The 22,077-nt window shown below is 39.1% G+C and overlaps 1 protein-coding gene across 6 annotated transcripts in view; it reads right to left on the minus strand.

Annotated features, from left to right (window-relative positions):
* LOC140368159 (rap1 GTPase-activating protein 2-like) overlaps positions 1–22,077 on the minus strand; it is a 168,625-nt gene that overhangs the window by 11,452 nt on the left and 135,096 nt on the right. For 4 of the 6 annotated variants that reach the window (XM_072455101.1, XM_072455112.1, XM_072455077.1 and 1 more), the window contains 13 exons: positions 20,792–20,824; positions 19,769–19,801; positions 18,911–19,132; positions 18,079–18,182; positions 15,257–15,335; positions 15,121–15,174; positions 9,868–9,951; positions 9,665–9,765; positions 7,152–7,281; positions 5,895–6,050; positions 5,564–5,635; positions 2,960–3,046; positions 792–932 (listed from right to left, as the gene is read on the minus strand). In XM_072455101.1, coding sequence (XP_072311202.1) covers positions 792–932; positions 2,960–3,046; positions 5,564–5,635; positions 5,895–6,050; positions 7,152–7,281; positions 9,665–9,765; positions 9,868–9,951; positions 15,121–15,174; positions 15,257–15,335; positions 18,079–18,182; positions 18,911–19,132; positions 19,769–19,801; positions 20,792–20,824 — 1,296 coding nt within the window. The remainder of the gene's footprint in view (positions 1–791; positions 933–2,959; positions 3,047–5,563; positions 5,636–5,894; positions 6,051–7,151; positions 7,282–9,664; positions 9,766–9,867; positions 9,952–15,120; positions 15,175–15,256; positions 15,336–18,078; positions 18,183–18,910; positions 19,133–19,768; positions 19,802–20,791; positions 20,825–22,077) is intronic. The other 2 variants (XM_072455093.1, XM_072455121.1) reach the window with 1 other exon arrangement.

Below are 22,077 nucleotides of genomic sequence, written 5' to 3' on the forward strand. Positions count from 1 at the left end.
GCTGTCGTGACACATATTCATGTGCAATTACTGTCGGGATCACATGCAATGGTATTATTTATTTATTTGTCTATGGGAGTTTTTATTTATTTATAGGAGATCTTCTACTGAAAGTGTTTTTCAGACTTCCTATAAGTGATCTGTTCTTCTGGATCTACCTCTGTATCTACCTGCGTTGCACCAATGAAATTTCCCCATGTGGGACAATAAAGGAATATCTTATCTTATCTTATCTAGTTGTATGATTGTTTTTGGTCAAGTCAATTAATGTGTCCAATGATTTTTCAACCTGGTTCTTTATTTTTTCTTTCTTTCAGGCTTAGTAACGATTTAATTAAGGTGTCGTAAATTAGGGTGTCCATGGATTTCAGAACGATGTGAAATTATGACTGTTGCCATAGCGATTAATAATCCAAAACAAACAAAAATATTTATATCATAATGTTGCATAAAACAGGAAGCGGAAACCTATACAACTATTCGTTTTTTATGAATTAAGTCTTTATTACGGTTTATTGAAGTGCAGTTATTATTATAGAGTAAGTAGAGGTGGGCAATATATGTATTTTTAAAAATGTGTACAGGATATGCAAAATCTGAATATCGAGTATACCGTTTAAAGAGCTGATTAACAATAAAAATGAGAAAAGTGTTGTTATCAGATCAAAATCTCGACCATGTGATATGAATGTGTTGCCATACCACCGCCGCGGCACAGAGACACTAAACGTGCAGTGCATCCTGTTCTGAGCGGATAAAAGCAGTAATGACAAACACGTATTGCGGTTCACCTTAAAGGACTCGAGCAGCCCCCCGTGGCCCCCGTTCTCCAGTTTGTCGTCGTCTCCTCCCTGCCCCAGGCCCAGGATGGTCTGGCTCTGACGGTGCAGCTCGTCGTGCAGGTTATCGAGCAGCGCAGCCCTGGTCCGCCCCTGACACAACCACAACAGCTCTGACTTGTCATTAACATTCAACTCATTACAAACACTCTGCAGTTGATTACTTGTCTTGGATAAATGTGTATGTAAATCGATTTTTAAACATGTACTTGTAATATTAGCATGTAATTGTAATAGGCCCATTTCACAGTACTGTCCAGCTGGTTCCACTGCCTTAAAAGGGCAGATCTTCACTTCCTGCTCCATTCATTCCTTGTGAAATAAGCCTCACTAAAATAAATCAATAATTGATTAACACTAAGCAGAGAGTGAGTTACGGGAGGATAATCCCAGGCAGCATAAACCTTTATGTACGATAACTGGCAGAGAGGCTCCATGGCGCACGTGTCTCTGCCTTGGGTCGGCCCAGTGAAGAGGAGCTGGAACAGGGCCTATAATATACTATAGGCTACAGTCAATGCGCCCACATTAAGACTGGAGCACAGTCCAGACTAATGTCCAAAGGACGGAAAGGCTGATGAAGTGTGACATCTGGAAGGCGCGCTGTGATGCGCAGTGTTGCCCCTCGGACCATGCCACCTGCGGGCCACGCGGGTCACGCCGCCCCTCGGGTAATGTGGAAAGCTCGTGTTTTTAGAAAGCTTTGAGATGATAATGATAAATTAATGAAATTGAATCAATAATGTTAAAATACCACCAAACTCACCTGTTTACTAAAACATTTGATTTGGTATTCTATGTACATTCATCAAGTTGTCCATCTATCTATCTCTCTATTGACCGATCCATCTCGCAATTCCGTCATATTCATGTGCAATTACTGTCGTGACACATATTCATGTGCAAGTACTGTCGTGATCACATGCAATGGTATTTATTTATTTATTTATTTTATCTTTATTATTTTTCCCCTCCATCCCTTGTTGGGAAATGGGAGGTTTTGTCTATAGATGCTTTTGTTTATAGGAGATCTTCTACTGAAAGTGTTTTTCAAACTTCCTATAAGTGATCTGTTCTTTTCCTCTGTATCTACCTCTGTATCTACCTCTGTATCTACCTCTGTATCTACCTCTGTATCTACCTCTGTATCTACCTCTGTATCTACCTCTGTATCTACCTCTGTATCTACCTCTGTATCTACCTGTGTTGCAACAATGACATTTCCCCATGTTGGACAATAAAGGATTATCTTATCTTATCTTTATATTTAAGATAATTTATATTAGCCTTTAGCTTTGAGACAAAAACAGTTGTGCAGTTGTTGCTGAATTATTTGCGCAGGACTCGGCTAATCCCCGAATAGAATAAAAGGAAGCGGAAGTGAAGACCAGCACTTTTAAAGTAACTGGAGCTAGCCCGCCGTTATGGTGACAAGGGCCTATCAGTTACATTTAGGTAAAATCACAGCAGTTCCTGAGTGCAGCACATGTCCCGGGACAGGTCTGTCTCACTGCTGCATCTGCTCCTTTCTGCACGAGCAGCGCCACTACATCCCTGCTCAGATTGCCTTTGGATCAATAACTGGATTGCGATTGAAACCAACTTAACACAGCATTACACAGTTAATCAAGTCGTGCAAAAATAACTAACTAGGACTTGGAGTAGATTTTTTTCTATTACTCGAGTACAATTTTGGCAGCAGTTCTTAAATTTGTAATTGAGTAAACATTTACGCACGCACTTTTGCTTGAGTACACAGTTTTCAATTCTCTTTCCACCACTGTTATTACAAAATATAATCATAATCAAATGTTTGTTCTGGTCTGGGATTCTCGCTCTAAACCGGGACCAAACCATGACTACATCCGAACTAAACTGCACCAAAGTGTGAACAAAAAAAAAGGAAATTAACACTCAAACAAGGAGCTTCTGATCAGTTTTTACGACTCGATTAAAACATCGGTGGATTTCGTCATAGTTTAAGTCTTCGTACATGACTTTTTCTCGTATACGGCTCAGTATATCACCCTGACAACTACAACGGCATTACGATGTCTTGTACAACTTCAAACGAGCAGCGGTGTCTCCCTTATTGTGCGCACGTGTGTCGTCTGCATCACCTCCAATTTAGCGAATTTGTCGGCTTTGTAGCAGGCGTTTTCGGCATTGATCAACTTGGTCAGCAGGAAGTCTCTGAACTCCGGGCCCTGGAAGAGAGGAACGGGAGGAGAGAAGGAGCGAGGGAGGGAGAGAGGGAGAGTTAGTGGCGTTTGATAAAGAGCAAACAGCAAGGGGTGACCTTCATCAGCGTCGCACGGATTAGAGGCATAAGCGCCGCACTCCAACGACAAATCGACCCGGCTGTTTGTTTGTGTCGGAACAAACAAACAGAACGCGCACCATCTGAGACCAAGTTTTGTACATGCTAAAAGACAGAAAAGTGAGGATATTCTTGGTCAAACATCCGAAACAGGTGAGTGAACAGTGAAAACAATTGGCTTAATGCGCCTTATAGTCCAGAGCGCCTTATAGTCCAGAGCGCCTTATAGTCCAGAGCGCCTTATAGTCCAGAGCGCCTTATAGTGCGGCAAATACAGTACTTTGGCCAATGTTAAAAATCAGTCAAAAAGGTCGTCCAAAAAAATAGAATTCTGACAATTTTAGAACAAAATTTTGTTCAATCTGTTGCCCAAAGAATAGACCTAAATGTAAAGAAGATTTTTTTTATCTGGCTGTTTTTGTCACATTTAACTTTATTTTGTGTTACGTTTTGTAAAGCCGGTCACAAACTTGAGGAACAGTGACATGTTAGACTACGGGGATGAAAGAAAATGAATTAATTAAATATTTCACTGTTGTTCGGTCTTAGTCTCAGTAATCGTCAATTATCGTTAAATGGTGTATCGCTATCCTTCTTCACCCATTTTACCCCTACCCCCTTTTTATTTTACTTTTTAATTATCATTATTATTTGAATTAATTACATAGATGATGATGATGATGATTATAAAAAAAATGTCTTTCTTTTTTTTTTTTCTGTATATTTGTTGTGTTGCTATTGTTTCTTTGTCTTACTAAAAAGCTAAATAAAAAATTAAATTGTCATGTTTAATCTCTAAAATGTGATATCGTGACATTCTTATTGGTGATTAAGTGAAAGTCCTACGATATATTAAGAAAAATAAATAAATGTATAAATGTAATATGTAAATTGATGTATATACTCTACCCTTTTATTTCCTCTTTGCCTCTGAGTCTAAGATTGCTGTGTATATATCACTCATATATATGTTTTTTTTCTATATTGATAACGTGCTCTTGCTCACATGACAGCGACGCAACATGGAGCAGAAAAACATTGACTTTATGATTCTGGATAAGTAAATGAATGTATCCAATGAATACAACGTTTTTGTTGCTGTTTTAACCTTTGCAAAAATACATTTCTATATTGCAAACGTGGTCATTTCCACTGTTCACTCTGTTGTGTGCGTGTTTTGCTTTTCATAGCCTTAAGAAAAAAACAAGCGCAGTAAAATAATCATACTCATATCAAATAATCATAAAGTTTCCCTTAATCTTATACACAGAATACAGAATAAGATGATTTAACAGCACTTGTAAGAACAGAAAGCTTTTTTTTTTCCTCCAACAAAACACGACTAATACAAATTATGACTTATTATTATAATTTTTTTGATATTTTCTGATTGTATTTTTGTCATTCTTCTCCAAAAGCAGCTCTAGGTTTGATATTTTAAATGCCACTTAGGCTAATTCCCGTTTGCATATTTATGGGAACGAGCAGACGCCCCGGGGGAATAAACACGGCAGAGATAATGTCTGTGTCTGGGCTTGGGGAAGCGTCTGGGGAGGTGGAAGTGAGGGCGCGCCGGTTTACGCAGCCATCCACAAGTGACTGAGGATTAATTGGCGAAATAACGTTAATTTCAGTGCGTTCTCGGGGTGACAGTTTGATTATGATGGAGCAAAATGAAGTCATGTATAAATAAGACTGTTGCCATAGCAATTAACCATTCAAATCATTGAGTTGTCACGGGGTTTTGAGGTCTGGTTGGCTATGTAATATAAATCATGATAATGGACGGTGGGTTTTAACCTTTGACTATGTCGTTAGGAACAATACGACATATTTAATACTTTGTCACTTTGAGAACGCTTTTTTGACATGAAATGAGCTCATATCAGCAAATCTCAGGCACATTATGTTGATTAATGTGCAATGTCCCTTTTTAAATAATAAATACATGAAATAAATCATCAGAATGTTTTGGTTTAACCCAATGTTGGAGATTTGTTTGTAATTCTTTGCTATTAAAAGTGTGATTTTAAGTTTATTTTCAAAGTTCTTTATCGTGTTTGTCATGTTTCTATTCTCCTGCTGCTCTTGAACTGTGCGCTGCAACACTGGAATTTCCCCGCTGTGGGACAAGTAAACGTTCGCTTATTTTGTCTCACCTTATCTTATCTCTAAGGCACTAAATACTACATTCAGCATTCATTCAGAAGTATCCTGACACTTTTTGAAGTAATAAAAGATTAAAAAAAATATGTTGAGTATTGTTTGGTCAAAAACTAAAAAGTGCTCAACATCCCAGCACAAAACAAGATTAGAAAAACAAGTGTATTATTACTACGGACGTTTTTTTGTGGCATTCTACATAATCCAGAAAGGACACAATTCACAAGTCGTGCAGTTTTACCTTCTTGAAAACGGCAGGATTTGGAAGCGGAGGTCCAAACGGAGGCACGTCTTCTCTTGCCGTGACAGACACCTGTAAACGTGAAAGAAATAATGATATAAAACACACCAGGCGCCTTCTGTGCTATAGCAATTTAACTCTATTCAAGCGCAAACACTGCAAACAGGAATATCTACAATCGATGTCACTTTATACTGAGACAAACGTCAAACAATCTCGATCCGTTCAAGCTCATGTGTCATTCTAATCGCTTTAGTAACTTAAAGGGATGTTTTGGCTTTCCCGCCCCGTGTAAAAGCCCCCCGTAACGCCCCCGGTAACGCTCATGTACCTTGTAGGTGGTGTCGTCGGTGCACGGGTTCTCCGCCTGCACCAGGACGTAGGAGTGGATGAAGTTGGAGGCGATCATGTCCGGGACGAAAGGCGTGGGCCCCTCTTGGAAGACGGCGGCCACGATGTCGTTCCCTATGTGTCTCTTCCTCTGCAGCTGATGAAGAAAAACGGGGAAACGGTTGAAAAGTCTCACAGAGTTAAGCCAGGTTCTGGAAAAATCGTTGTTTGCTCATAATCGGACGATAATTGATCAATAACTTCAGATTGTTTTAGATTTAAATACTGTAAACGTGCTGTGCCTTTGTCCATTCGCACTCGAACATGCGCATGTGTTGGAAAAACATCCCAGAAATAACAAATTGCAAGATTTCCGATTCCATTTGCGATTCGTGTTTTGGTGGTAGAAGCATTAACGCTTGAGAGAGACATTTCCAAGAATCTCGTGTGTTTCCGAACATGTTTGCAGAGTTAGCAGTTTATTTTCTACATGGGACCAAGCCAACACTGGGAAAAATGCCATCTAAATTAAGATAATAAGTTACAAAGTGCTTGAAATAAGTAGTATTTATCTTGTTTTGAGTGTACTTTGACCACCTCAAAGTAAGACTGCCAATGGAACAAGCGTAAAATATCTTGTTGTAGCATGTTGAAGCATTTTCCCACTTGAAATGAGACAAAAATGCTACAACAAAAATACACTAAAATCAAGATGCATACGAATAAATTCTTTCACTTTTTTTTTTTTTTTTACTTATTGTCTTCTTTGAGATTGTACATTTTCCAGTGAATTGCATCTTTTCAAATTGTGTGCAGCGTCAGCTTCCATCCTTTTTGAGACTTGACTTCTATTAATATTTATCCATAATCACTACTTGCCTAAGCTTAACCTAAATGCTAACCTAAACCTATGTCAACCATCATAGCAACTTTAAACCATGTTCTTGGTCTAATAATAAAGGATTTACGTCATGGAAACTTGATTTCATGACGTTCATGAATTGAGTGTTTATAGAGATTTTAGTCCCGAAAATGTGAAAAATACACATCAACACCACAACAAAATAAACCGGGACAAGATCAGGCCTGAGTATGGACCAAACTAGTCAACACCACGACTAAACCGGGCTCAAATAACGATGAATGTACCAAAATGGAAAGTATTCTAACTGAAAATGAGCAGAACAAGCATCATTTAGCTGTATCATGACGTATTTTCCGCTCATTTCACTTTAAAGCGTGCTAGACTGCGGCGTACCTGCTGCACGTCTCCCTCCGTGAAGGGCAGTTTGGTGGAGACGTGAAACATGATCTCTCTCTGTCTGAAGACGGTGTAGACCGACTCGGAGCCGGTCTGACCGTGAGACACGTCCAGACCCCCGCGAAACCTGCAACGTAAGACCCACCGTCAGCAGCAGCTCATCAAGCACAGATCCTTTAAACGCACGGCAACGCTTTAAAATACGCTTCATTGGTCAACGATTTGCACGGTGTTTATTATTAGTGCTTAGTTACTTTTTTTATAAGCACTTAGACAATTACTAGTGTTAATTACATGGTCCTATAATTGAATACTTACTGGGCGTGTAAATAAACCATGTACACAATGTTTGTATTATTCTTTATCTCTCTTACTGTAACATTGTCTCTGCAAGTACGTTTCCAAGTTATCTCCAAAAAATGTCACTTTTACAAAAGGCTTTTGTTTGCCTTGCCACATTTTCCAACCACTTTTCTTAAAATCACAGCTTTTAAATATTTATTACATTATTATTCATAAAATATGGCAAGGAAAGGCAAGTTTATTTGTAGAGCACAATTCGTACACAAGGCGAAATTCAAAGTGCTTCACACGACAGGAAAGAAATCATTAAAATCACACAGACATGACAGAAAACTTTCATTTTTATTCATTCATTTTAGCTATTTTGCTGACATGAATCATACATTTTGTCCGTGCTTAGTGAGCCGGCCGCCAGATGGAAAACCAAATCAATTAGACCACACTGGCAGACACTTCAGACACTCTTTCCCATATTTATTTGGCATTGCCAGCTTGACAAGTGTCTACGGGATGGGCACATTGCTTTTAGATTGATTCTTTCCCATGTTTGACCGTCCCTAGACGTCAGCGCGCTGTCTGCCTCTGCCGCCTCCATCTTATGTGTCTTTAGTGACGGACCCAGTCTCGTCTGCCCCCTCCCAAGATTTAGATTTTGCTAAACTAATTGTCCCAGACAAAACTGGACCAAAGCTTTTAGTGTTATAGCTCTTGATCAGTGGCTAGGTGCACCTTTTTAATGCTTTTTTCTTGAATAGATGTTTCTTGACTATAAGAACCATTTTCTGTTCAGTGTGATTTTTGTCTGTGAATCATCTGACCAAAAGTGACGCTTTTCTGTGAATTTGAGCTAAATAATTAATTGCAGGCCATGAGGAGGAGTCTTTTCGAGTTTTACTCCATCACACTTAAAGGTCCCATAACATGCAAAATCGACTTTTCAGAGCTTTTAACCTTCTTACATGGCTATTTGTGCTTCATATATGTACCCAGAGTGTTTTTTAGATTGATTCCCGCAGTGTTTAGCTATATTACAGACTATCTCCTTTCCTCCAATCTCCAAACTGACGGGCGGTGGGGCAAGACCGCGTCATAAGGGCAAGCACGCGTCACCACCCTATCTATACCCCTAGATCTATAGATATATCTGTTCTGCGCACGCTGTAGAATAAACACCAGATTTATTTCGGCTCAAAGTAGTGTTGATCTGAAGTTCTATCGTTTCTCACTCACTGGCGCGGCAGGAGCGGCGCAGCGCGGAGCAGACAGCTGAGGGGCTACGTCACGGGTGGGCGGGGCACACACGCGCTCTGAGACTACGTCACGGGTTGGGCGGGGGAGCCAGATCGCTCTTCGCAAGGGTGGGGGCGAATATCAAACCAAGCTGTCTGCATTTCCGGGTTGGTGAGGGGGTCCAAGGTCTGGGTGATATTTCTTAACTATTATGTTAAGGGTGTTGCACAACACTTATTATTATCAATTATGCACTTAGGATAGACTACGAAACGTGAAAAAAAGCATGTTATGGCACCTTTAATGTCATTTTATTTTATGGAAACTTAAAGAAAAAGAGCCTTAAAAAGTTGCTTATTACTGTTTTCAAGAATTAAGAGATAAATGCGAGTAAATACCTTATTTTAAAGCATTACTGGATTTAATTTTCTTACAGAGTGGATTAATACATTATGTCTCAGTTCATACTCCACTAAACCAAGATATTATTCACTTTATGTCTTGTAAAATGACTTTTAAAGGCGTCTCCTCCTCATTAACATACCAGGAGCTACGTTTTGTTCATTTATGTTTGCAGTGCTGAGCATTTAGTCTGTTTCTAGAGCTCAAAATGCCTGGTTCTACCTCGTGATTCCATTAAGTGGTAGTCCTGGAAGCGCTTGTTCTTATTTTTACAGTCCACACAACTTCATTCACCAGTTTGTCATCATTTCAGTGCCAAAGTTAGAGCTAGTTTTTGGCTTGTTTGCTATAATTTCACACGCGATGACTCAGATAACATTTAATACTTGCTTTACGTCACACAGAGCGTTGTTTTGAAGCTGTCAAACGAGAAATATCAAATCTAAAGTAGTTTAAAAAAACGCTCAACAGCAAAGATCGCCGCGAAGCCGGATGAAACGACTCACTTCAAAAACGTGTTAAATGACAGATATGAAACCCGCTTTGTGGTCTCACTGCGGGATATACTTCTTTACCCTTTGAAATCCTGCAGCTCGATCGTGTCTCCGAGGACGCCCAGGAACTCCTTGAACGCCGGCGTTTCCTCGTTGTTTCCGAACAGCTCCTCTTCCGAGGTCTGAAAGCAAAAGTCGGGCAGAAACGCACAAAATGAGGTCAGACCGGTGGGATTCGTCACGAGGGCGGAAGAAAGGTCGGGGGGTCGCTCGCTCGCACGCACCTGCCCAAACGTCTGGTAAACGACGCCGAATTTGAACGTGTTGTTGACTTCGTGCTCGTCGTACGCCACTATCAACTGAGAGCCCTGGAAAACACAGAGAGATTTCTACAAAGGACTCTGTAGATTATTGTAATTACGTCTCAATATGGTTGTTATGGACTACTTAATGTACATTTATTCACTTTAAAAATCAATGGATCCACAATACGCACGGACCACCAACAGCTGCAAAAAGGAATAATGTGCCTTGCTTAAAACGATCGATTAATCTTAATTTGAGGTAATTTAATTTAATTTTATCTCTAGATTCTTTATGATAACAAACAAACATTGGTCTGATTGAAGAAATACAAGTATCCAGGTCAGATTGAACTGCTTTGAACTGGTTTTCAAGACATTTCAGACAAAGATAATTTACTTTGAAACAAGGAAATATATTTGTAAGTAAAAGATAAAATCATATCCCATCAGCAATTCATTTAGCATGAAAAAAAATACAAGTAAATACACTAAAACGTGACAAAAACACCTATCACCGAGTCAAATAATCCTGGTCCATTTAGTAAATACGTCTGAACTATAATCGCAGTTATTGAAAGTCAGAGCCATGTTTTAAATTCAAGTCATTTTAACTCGTGGAGAATATTTTTTGCAGTCTGATGAGTCAATACAGCGACAAAGACAATGGAAAAACAGACACACACTTAAACCTTACAGGCAAAAGGAAATCAGACAATGTTGTGCCTTAATGGATCCAGGTTTTGGCGTTAACTTACAGAAAATGTACAATATATTGCCAACGAAACATAAGGCCTGGGATGTAATGACCGCCATCACGGCACACGCTGGTACATTATGACGTGATGTGCTTCCGGCTGTAGTGACGGAGCTCGTTTATTTCATGGCGTATGTAGAAAAAGCAGCACGTCTCACAGCCTCGAGCTCATGTTTTTGTTCGTCACATACACACATACGTCTATTTAAATCCACGCATGCCTATTCATGATTGTAATACGACAATTAGTTCTATTGTTCTGTATATCGAGACTTTTTAAAAACATTATTGACAAAATGAAGGTTGAAATGTGATGACTGAAGGGGTTGATCCGCTTTATCTGGAATATCTATGTGACTGGTACGTTTTGTGCTGAAAAGGCTGTTAGTAGTTGCAAAGGAGACGAAATCAAGTCCATTGCCTTGAAAACATGTTAATAAAATACAATTTAATCATATTTTGTTTTAAACGCTATAAATACGACATAAAATTAGGTTGGTTTGGCCCACATTTTGGCCCGCTCAGGAAAACGTTTAGGCGCCGCTTTATACAAATAATGTAATTTTCTTTAATATTATCATTATTATATATTTTTGTTTACATAGGTCAGTTTCTTTTATGTATGTTGTTGCTGTATGTTTAAAACAATAAAAATAAAGTGTATGATTAATGACAAAAAACATTTTGTATTCTTTTTTTTTGACATTTGATTGCATAACGTCACTGTCTTTGTTATAAAAGCTCTTTTCCTATGTTTAATCGTTGAGTCTATCGTTGCAGAAAACAAACACGATAATACAAAAAAAAACGAAGTCATCGTTGCAGACTTAGCAATTAGCAATTTCCCCCAAAATGTTCCGCCTTATCTGACCGAGGGGCAGATTTTCAGGGCCTGAACGTTATTTTCTTTGATATTATTATTATAAAAAATATTATTACATATATTTCTTTACATAGTTCAGTTTGATTTATGTAAGTTTTTGTTGCTGTATGTTTGAAAAATAAAAAGTGTATGATTAATGAGAATAAGATTTTTAAAATAATTTTCTTTGACATTTTGATTCAATAACGTCATTATCTTTGTTATAAAAGGTCTTTTCATACGTGTTTTAGAGTCTATCGTTGCAGAAAACAAAATCATTGTTAAGACTTAGTAATTAGCAATTTCCCCTCAAAACATTCCGCCTTACCCCGCCGTTTTCACACATATTCCACATGTCCTCCATCCTAACTCGAGGGGCTGATTTTCGGGGGCCTGCAGGTTACGCGAGGCCAACACTGCCTCTGGTGACGGCGCTGATCTCGCCCGGCTCCACGCTCCCCTCCCCCATCCCCCTACCCCGGCCCCGAAAAAGCTCGGCGAGGAGACGAGAGCCCGACAATTCACTTTTAGACAACCGTCGCCATTTCGCGTCATTAACTGAGGCTGATGAATGCTCTCTGCGGCGTCGACAGATGCGGGAAAAAGACGGGAGACTTTGAGAAAGAGGTCGGAGACAATCGTGTGGATGCAGCGGGGGAGATACAGCCGCAGAAGTAAAAGTCAAAACATGTCAGAAACTATTTTATTCTACAAAGTGAAAAATGTGCCGCTCTGAAACGTATCCTCTTGTCAAGGCAAACTGTCTTATTATTTTTCTTATGCCTTTTCCCTTTTGGAGAGACTATGGCAAATCGCCTGCTTCCATTGGGCGCCTGCAAATCTTCAAATATTTGTGAACTGGCTTTGTAACAGTACTTAAAATGCATTAGAACATTGCATTTTTCTGTAATATTTTTCTACCGTATTTTCTGGACTATAAGTCGCACCGGAGTATAAGTCGCACCAGCCAAAAAAAATGCATAATAGAAAAAAAAAACACACACATATAAGTCGCACTGGAGTATAAGTCGCACCAGCCCCAAAAAAATGCATAATAGAAAAAAACACACACACACACACATATAAGTCGCACTGGAGTATAAGTCGCACCAGCCAAAAAAAATGCATAATAGAGAAAAAACCACACATATAAGTCGCACTGGAGTATGAAATACAGTTGCAAGTGTGAAAATAACAAATAATATCACATATAAGTCGCTCCGGAGTATAAGTATATAAGTATAAATATAAGAATATAGTCCGGAAAATACGGTACTTTTTATGTGGAGATATCATTTCAGTTTAATTCATTACTCCTTTATTCAAAAAGTCTGGACCCAAGCCTGTGATTAGCTGATTAAAAAAATAATTCTACAACAAGCATATCACCTTTTCAAACCAGACGGACGCAATTTCAAAGATCCAAAGAGTTCTAAGAAACGAACAAAGGCGCGAGGAGGAGCAACACGCTGTTCATCAGAAATGGCAAATCAAGGAAAGTAGTCATAAAGTTCACTCGGAATGACGCGCGAGAGACATCTCCTGTATTTGAAAGTTGCTGCGGATAAAAGGCATTGATTGGCGCGACATTAAACTCACAAAACGCATTGATTCGAGGCGAAGAGGACACCAGACCCTCTGGCTTTTGAAAAGACCCGGCACAGGCTTTAAAGCCGATATTATTTCAATTAGGGACGGCCTGTTTTTCCAGCCAAGACCAATATCCAGTGTTTGTCTTTGCTGCTGTGGCCAGTTACCAATATTTGCAAACATATGCGGCGGCGCCAGGCATTTTTCTGTGTGCTCATCTCACATGTTGGTTTAGAGCCCTTTAATAGAGTGGCACGCACATGTTTAAAGCAATTTTAAATGTGGTAAGGTACCTTTAGGATATGGAGTTATTTTGACCATTTAACATTTTTTAGATGAGATTAAAGAGGCGGTATCCAATTTTTTTTTATCATGTAATAAAGTAAAATCTGTTTTCCCCAGCACAGATATATCATAAAAGCAGCTGTTTGGGTGAAAATGCGACTATAATCTTTTGTTTGCGTCTGACTATAGAGCGTTTTATTCCATGTAAAGCAGGAAGTGCGCTGTTAGCATGCTAATGTTGGTTAGCTTTACTGTGACCGATAACTTGTGGAAAGTGCTGGAAAACTCAATGCGCTGAATTATTTGGTTGCTTGGAATTAAAATCAACTGGTTTTTAAGACGGGAAAAACAGCATGTACAGCGCCTTTAAATGTCATGTGAAAAAGGGAGCAACCTAAATTAAGCTGAAGTAAAAATATACTTCCCCTTTAGTGAGAAATGCCCCCCGTGCATTTCCTCTGATATAATATAAATAGTTGAACTTAAGGCAGCGCAAAATAATGTCTGTTTGCCGTAACCCGGCCGAGCCGTCAAAATTATAGCCGACTGAAAAAAAAAATTCAGCATTTTGTCAAAATTTTTCTTATATTTCGCCGACTCACCGACCGTTTTTTCGAAAAAGCGCTGTGTTGAAATTTTTTTTTATCACTGGAACTCGCTAAAAATATTACGAAGCCGAATAAGAAATAAAAATGAAACTTAACACGAGCGGAGAACGTTCAACTCATTGTCTGTTGAAGCCTGACCCCTGGCGGTCACTGCGTGTCACTGGCAGAATAGAAAAAACGGGATTTGATAGTGGCTGAAATATGCAGAATTTGTCACATATGATGACCAAGACGTCGACGATTCTACGACATGAAAATGGCCAAAAAATAAAATAATTTGTCCTGTAGAAAAATTGTTTATTGGGTGGACTTATTCATTTTTTTGTTTTGTACATTTACGGTAGCATCTCTTTTGATAAATGATAATATTAACTTAATTTCATAGGCAAATTATCATTAAATTCAATATACAAATTTGGATTTTTTTACGCTTTAAAGTAAAAAAAAAAAAAAATTACCTTCCAACCCACTTGAAAAAAATTGGTAGGGTTACACCAAACATACAATTCATTTTGGATCTTTTTTTTGCCTTCAAAGTAAAAAAATAAAATAATTTACCTACCTATCTACCCACTTGAAAAATAGTGGGTCGGGTGACAGCAAACAGTCAATTTATTTGGGGCAGCCTAATAACTGAACTTTTTATGTTGATTGTGTAAACATGTTTGCCTCTTTAACATTTCCACTTTAGAAATAAAAGAAATAAAACAAATCTGTAGAAAAAGAAGAAAAAAAAGCTAAGTCACCTGCTTGTCTCCACGGCGATGTTATTGCATTGCCTGGAATGTTCCACGGTATGACATTAAACATCCGCCCTTCATTTATACATTTACAGGCGTTTTCGTCGCTCAAATTTGCCTCAAAATTGCCCCTTACCGTCTCTCCACAGACCCGACCAGTAACTCTAATGGAGTCGTCTCCGTGGAGATGAATAGGTTCAATACTGTGAAACATTTCAGTCAAACCGATAACATTTCCACTGGCAAGCAGGAGACGGAAACAGAAGTTAAAAGAGTTTATTATCCCAATAAGCCCCTGTAACCTTCATTCTTTCTTACCGTCTAATTAAAAATGTCTGTCCCATTCATATATTATATCGAACACATGTTGATTCTGTTAAAACCTTCGCTCACCTTTGGATACAGGACCGGGTTGAACTTGAGCCCCGTCGCGTCGTCACAGAAAAGCTGCAAAAATGAGAACAGGCAAAAAACGTTGTGGCAGTGTTTCCGTGGCGAACACGTACGCGGCGTTCCTTTCGGCGCTCACCTTGGCGACCTGCGGGACGCTGGGCAGCTGGTTGATTCCCGCTAATGAGATCCTGTCATGAATCGTTTTGGTCCTCGATCTGCGGACGAGACGGAAACGTTTTGTAACATCTGAATGAAAACGGAGCGATCTGCACTTAACGAGAAAGAGTTTAGCGACGTGTTTTTAGTAATACTGCCGTTTCCTTCGAGGCTTTTACTGTCTAGAGTTGCCAAATCAAATGTGTCGAATCTTTCGCTCTCGTTTATTGGAATCTTTTGTATTTGTTCAAGCTTAGAACCGACACAGACTTGCTTGCAACTTTTTTAATTATTTTGATGATGATTGAAAGTCCATATGACACATTAAAATACACTTTTCAGTCAAACAAAGGCCATATGTATATTATATTTCAGATTTTACACAACATTTTGCCTCTTTTTCCCCAAATGTACCCTTTCGGTGACGTTTGTAATGTCACTTCCTGGTTTGACATAGGGAGAGGTCCTTCCACAGCTGTTACCGAGCAACCAGATCGTAAACAAGGGCCAAAGTCCATTTAAATCATACGATAGCTGTGATTTGACAAACACCTGACGACACGTTTGTTTTGTCAAATGACTGTTTAAACTGTCATAAAAATTGGTGTAAGTTGCGCACGAATTGTCATTTTTGATGGAATGGCGCTTTTTGATGACATCACAGAGGTGGAGGTGTTCAGGTGTAGAACTTCCGGTAGTTTTCGACTTTTAATTGTCACATTTTCTTCACAAACTGCGACTTGACTGATGAAAAACTACTGATCATCATTTATCACAGGGACAAACTCACCAAACAATGACATAATTAGAAAAACATAAGAAATTGTCATAGGAGCTTTTCACTTTTCTCCTTTTGGCCCGTTTACGTGCTTTTTAAAAACTGACGCTTGTTCAAATCAGTATCTAGTTTCGATGCTAGTTTTAGCGTTGCGTAATATGTGATTCTCGATACTTTGAGCGATACTTAATGCACAGCAGAGCCCATTGCCGCCGTTATAAAGATGACGACGATCGCTTGTCCAATGCCGTTTTCTACATTCTTCACAATTATTGCGGGGAAAAGCGACCCCCAGCTGTTATAATAGCGAGCCAGTCTCCGCCACTCACAGCAGTCCAAACAAATCCATATTAATCAGCATTCGCGGAGAAGGTACGTGTTTAAAAGGCAAGAAAGAAAACACAATCGTTTTAGATGTTGGGGGAAAAAAATCGTATTCACTTTGCTTGCAATCTTCTTCTTCTTTTTCTTTTGCTTGCTAAGAACGCTAAGAAGTCGTCGTGGTTGTTGTTGTTGCAAAATATTCAAATTACCACTTGCCTACCCCCAACAGTGAACTGCAATTATCACTTACTTTGAGCCGGCGAATCCCTCAGCGCCGCGGCCCAGACAGCAAACAAGACGGCCCCGCACTTCATCAAATTAAGCTTCTGAACATGTCGCGATGAATTATAACTTGTGCGTTTCATTCTAATCAATATACAACGTTTACTTGGGTCGAGGTCACCGCAGGGTTGCTGGTTCAAACCTCGGCCAAGTGCATAATTCTGTTGTGCGAGACACTTCACTCACAATGCCTACACATTTGGCTTTATAGTGAGAGCGCTACTGTAGCTATTGGTCCGGTGGTGGAGTGGTTATAGCACCAGCACATATGCCAGACCGCAGTGTTGTGAGTTTGAGTCCCGACTCAGACAATGTGCTGCATGTCCTCCCTTCTCTCTCATCCCCCATTTCAAGGTTAACTTTCCAGTGTAACGAAGCCGACTGGCCAAAGAAATCTAAAATTTGAAATTAAAAACATAAACAGCAAGAACATCTATCATTTTTTTATTACGGCGTATTTAGTAAGGTTTTAACGTTTGTAGTTGTTTTAGCTAATTGATTTATTTTCCTCTGTTGCTTATCAGCGGAAGAAAAGTGTGCTATGTATAAAAAAGAAACAAATTAAAAGATTTTTGAAACCTTAAAGGAATCCTTTGACATGGAGAAACCAAACTTTTACAGGTAAGGAGTTATTACAAACAGGAAATGAGACAAAGAATCGGTGACTACTATGACCCTTTGATTGAAATAAACATATAAATAACTGATCTTAACAACAATTTTACTGGGTTTGTCGAGAAAAGAAAAAAAAAAATTAGAAGGAAATTGTGTTATAACTGATGAAGAATGGGAACACACAGTACAGTGTATGCACATCCCACTGGAGAAGCTCGTGTTGAATGACAAAGAGCACATTATTCACAGAGAAAAGCTGGTGGATGTAGAAACTGTGGCTGTCAACTGCCTCATCACATGAGGTTCAGGACCGCACTGTTGTTCATAAATCTTAGACTGAGATCGATGAGGCACCGCAGACCTCATTCGTTGTGACGTTAAACAATGTATCATGGATGTAAAACTCCATCAATGGAAACGATTGATGGAAACCTGTGCCTGTGCCCTTTGGCTTATAAAAGGGAAAACTGACTATTTACTCTTGTGTGTGTTATATAAAAATAAAATTGAAAAGAATAGTCTGCTATGAATAAAATCTATTATTATCATTAAAATGTGTGTTTTTTTTGCGAATTATATAAGGAAGACAAACAAAAATGATACTAAAGTAGAGTTTTACTGCCTAAAGCAAGTAATATATCTGTAAAAGAGAAATATGCATCTGAGGAATTGCAAACAGAAAGTAACATGCTTCCAACTGACTGTAATTCCATGCATTTGATGCCTGTGGGGCCTCTTTGATGAGTTAACCATTTTACATACTTAATGTGTTGGGAGTGAATTTTCATGCTGTGTTTTCAAACCTGAGAATGATTCGTAGAAACTCCTGCCCCTCGGCCTCCTCGTGTTTCAGAGACATGATGAGGTTTCCGATGCTGCTGCCCGTACAGTAGTAGTTCATGTGTTCCTGGAAAACGCACGGGCGGAAAAAGGTCAAGGCATTTTCAGACACAAACCAACAGAAGACTCAAAAGAATAAAATGATGTTCCTCCTCCAGAACGTGCTTTGTATTCAGCTGAGCGACTGTGACTAAGCAATTTCCCATCGTGGTGAATCAATAGAGTTTAAGCCTGTAAGTACCTGCATGGAAAGCATAAGCATCACTTAAGGCTAATGGTAAAGGAGGACCAAATACAGTGTTTTACCCTGCTGGACATATGCAATTCACCTTTCATTTATGATAATATGTAACTTTTCTGTTTGTCTAAAGGAGATGTTATTGCTTTGTCTGGAAAGTTCCAAATAATTGCATGTTTTTAGTTTTTTGTGCTCAAAATACCGTTAAAAACACTTTTACTTCTGACTGCGACTGATTGGCACGTCCATTGTTTTGGCAGATATAGAGAAAACAATTGCCTCTAAAATAATTTATAAATTATAGGTTGACAAGTGTAAAATACTGTAATTTTTTTTATTTTTTTTTTATTTTACATTAATATTAATGTGCACCAGCAAGTCAACACTGCACCATTTCTCTGAGGCGGCCTGAAAAGACTTTGTGGTTTGTGTAGAACTTATTAAGTATAATAAAAGCGGAAGGAGGAGGTACAATTAATGGCGCTCGTGGCAACTTCCAGAATAATGTTGCCATAAAACAGTTTGTGTTAATAATCCACACAAACATGCTTTTTTACCTTTCCCAGGAAGTGTTTGCGATACGCGCGGGCCGTGCTGTTACACTCCAGTCTGTAGGTGCTGCCCCCTCCTGGACTCATGCCGTCTCTGCTGTCTTCGTCGTCACAGAAACTGGACTCTGAGGAGGAGGGGGTCCCAGCGGGCGCCTCCACATCCTCAATCCAGTAACCTCCAAACTGTGGGAGGATGACCTGGGGGTACGGGCCGCCCTTCTCCAAGACCTGCACCGGGGATAAACTAGAGTCAACTTCTGTTTCAAAATAAAATAAACCAAAACTAGGTACTAAAGCAGGATTAAAACAGGTCTTAACTAAATGGAACTTACTCACAACTAGAATATGTCTGAAATACAAAACTTGAACTGAAGCAGGACTAAAAAATACTAATATAAACCAAGAAAGGAACTCAGATCTCAGAACTTGGATCTGTTAGATAAGCTAAGAGTAAACTAAACAAGGTGAAGCAGCATTTAGTTACTACGCTGCACATAAATGGAATGGATTATCTATTGACCTACAGTCATCCCCAAACATTCATATTTTTAATGTTACAAGTCATTTTTACATCTGCATATGGCTGTAAATCTCTCTTTTTTAATATAATGTTTTAAGGCACATTGTGTACAAAAATTGCAGTATATCTGAAGATTCCTCCAAAATAATGGTTAGAGCGGTTCTCTTACACCAAGTACTTCTTAATGAGGACTAAGCTAAAATAATAGACTCTAAAGATATCAGGTGTTAGTATTGTCAGGTGTTAGTAGTGTAATACCAGAAGAAACCTGCATTCGAAGTACAATAGTTTGTATTTGGTCAATGCAACGTTAGCAGAGACTAAAAAGAAGAGACATGACTCACATCTTCTATCCTTGGATACGGGATGTAGTCATCCTACAACAGAGCAAAGGGAACACTGTTAGACGAGGCCAGTTTTACCATAAGCCGAGGGCCATGACATTCAGCAGAAGCAGAAACAGAAACAATGCCACAAACAAACACAAACAAACACAAAATTATGATCCCAAATGAGCTCGATGAAAATGATGCAACAGCGTGAAATGCCCAGTCATCATGAAGGGGCCGCAGGAGGTGGGGGGGCGTGGCCTCCTGCTCTCACGATGATGTCACTGCCTCAAAGTCTGTTTTGATTGGCCGTCCCGAGGGGTTTAAGAGGCCGGCTCTGTTGTTCTGTGACCTCTAATACTGCTGCGGGAGGATCAGAACTAAACAAGACAGCCACATTAGCATTTTTACAGAAATAAGATACCGGCCACAGAGGATCAATGGACACGTGGACTTTTGTCGTTTTGTCGTTAAGTTTTTGTCAGTTTGATGTGGAATTTATTGACAATGTAACTTGTTAAAGATGGTTTTAATGGTGTTTTTTCCCCGCCCTGGCTGTAATAGAAACTGAGACTCAAATACAACAGGATACAATGGTGGACATTTATTGACTATGTGCCATTTATTTTATCGTGCTGTGTTCCAGGTTTATCTGCACTCTTCTTTTTTAAATGATTATTTGTGTTTCTATTTGTTTGTATAGTAATGTTTCCTTGTTCTGCAAAGCACTTTGAATTACTTTGAGTGCAAATTTACTAAGTTTGCAAAGCCTACTTGTTGTAAAGCTGGTCCTAATATAAAGAATATATGTCAAATTGACGGTGGCACTAAATGTACGCGACAAGAACTTTATTTATCCTATTAGAATGTTCAGATAGTGCATCGAAGTGCAACTGGAAGAAGTCCATATCAAGAAAAAAAGAGAGTCGAAAGGTTTTGATGACAGGGATTGAAACAGACACAAATCACAGTTCACGAAAAGCAATGACAAAGCATTTAAAATAAAAATCATGCAAGAAATTCTGTCTCCGGTCACACCTTCCACCGTTTGGGCTCCTCCGCCTTTGGGACCTGAGCAAAGTCCGAGCGAAGCGTGAGAATAGAGGGGTAAAAGGATGGAAAGTTTACTGGAAATACTGTGCCGATGTTTAACGCACAGAAGATACACAGGTTGTTATGTGTGGTATTTTTAGTTAAGAATCAAGCGTTAGATACAAACACAAGTAGATAAAACCATCCACGCTCACACGCATACACCAGGGACAACTTTATGTCATTAATAGCCCTTTGCCATCATTTCTAAAAATAGATTAAACAACGTGGTTTCATGTGCCGAAGATGTGTTGTTTTACTGCCACGAGCTCGATTATTGAAGAGTTCAATTTCTAACTTCAAGACTTTTTTCATAAAGGGCAAAACGTTTATTAAGAATGATTGAGGCAGTATTATACTACATTAAAGTAGATACTACATCTAACTCCTTCATTACAGTTATTGTAAAGTGCCACTGCTTGTCTCCATGGAGATGCTATTGTTCTGTCTGGAATGGTTCACCGTATGACATTAAACTATCCTGTATTTATTCAACCGGAGCATGTAGTGCTACTTGTTATGCCTGGGAAAACATGCATTCTTACAGTGAGTCACCTGTGACTTGACCTGGTGGGGTCACCCGCTTGTTTCCTTGGAGACAAGGAGACAAGCGGGTATTACTGTGCGAATATTCCACAATAATGCCATACTGTGGAATATTCGCTATGAAGACAAGCAACTGGCAGGCCCTCCATCTGGAAAATAACATATAGTGCACCTTTAAATCGACTAATTCGCCTAATACTATTGGCATTTCTACGTTTTAATTTTTTTTCATGTAATTAAGTAAAATCTGTTCTGTCCCAGTGCAGATACATTGAAAATGAGACGGCAGTGTGCTGTCTACATTTAATTATACAACATTTTATTCTCTGGGCGAAGTAGGAAGTGCCCTGTTAGCATGTTTGCTATTGTCAGCTTTCCTTTTTTACATAGTTTTGGCCTTATACTCCGAAGCCACTTTTATGTGATGTCACACTGGCAACCACAAGAGGGCGCTCTAGGCTCTAAGCGACGCAGAAGAAGAATCTGCACTTCCTCTTCCTCTGGAGTTTGTGGAGTTGTTTAGAAGTGACACAGAGGAAGAAGAATTCAATGGATTTAGTGATTTGGGGTAAAACTGATGCTTTGCTAAACTTGTTAGCATGTTCTTTATGCTATAGTTATCTGAATAACTGTTCATATGTTACTTAACATACCAGACACTTACCACAGTTCTGTCTGTGCCTCAT

The sequence above is a fragment of the Eucyclogobius newberryi genome, unplaced genomic scaffold (assembly GCF_026437365.1).
Source record: "Eucyclogobius newberryi isolate DKJ021-1_F unplaced genomic scaffold, fEucNew1.0.hap1 SCAF_10, whole genome shotgun sequence".
Classification (NCBI taxonomy): domain Eukaryota; kingdom Metazoa; phylum Chordata; class Actinopteri; order Gobiiformes; family Gobiidae; genus Eucyclogobius; species Eucyclogobius newberryi.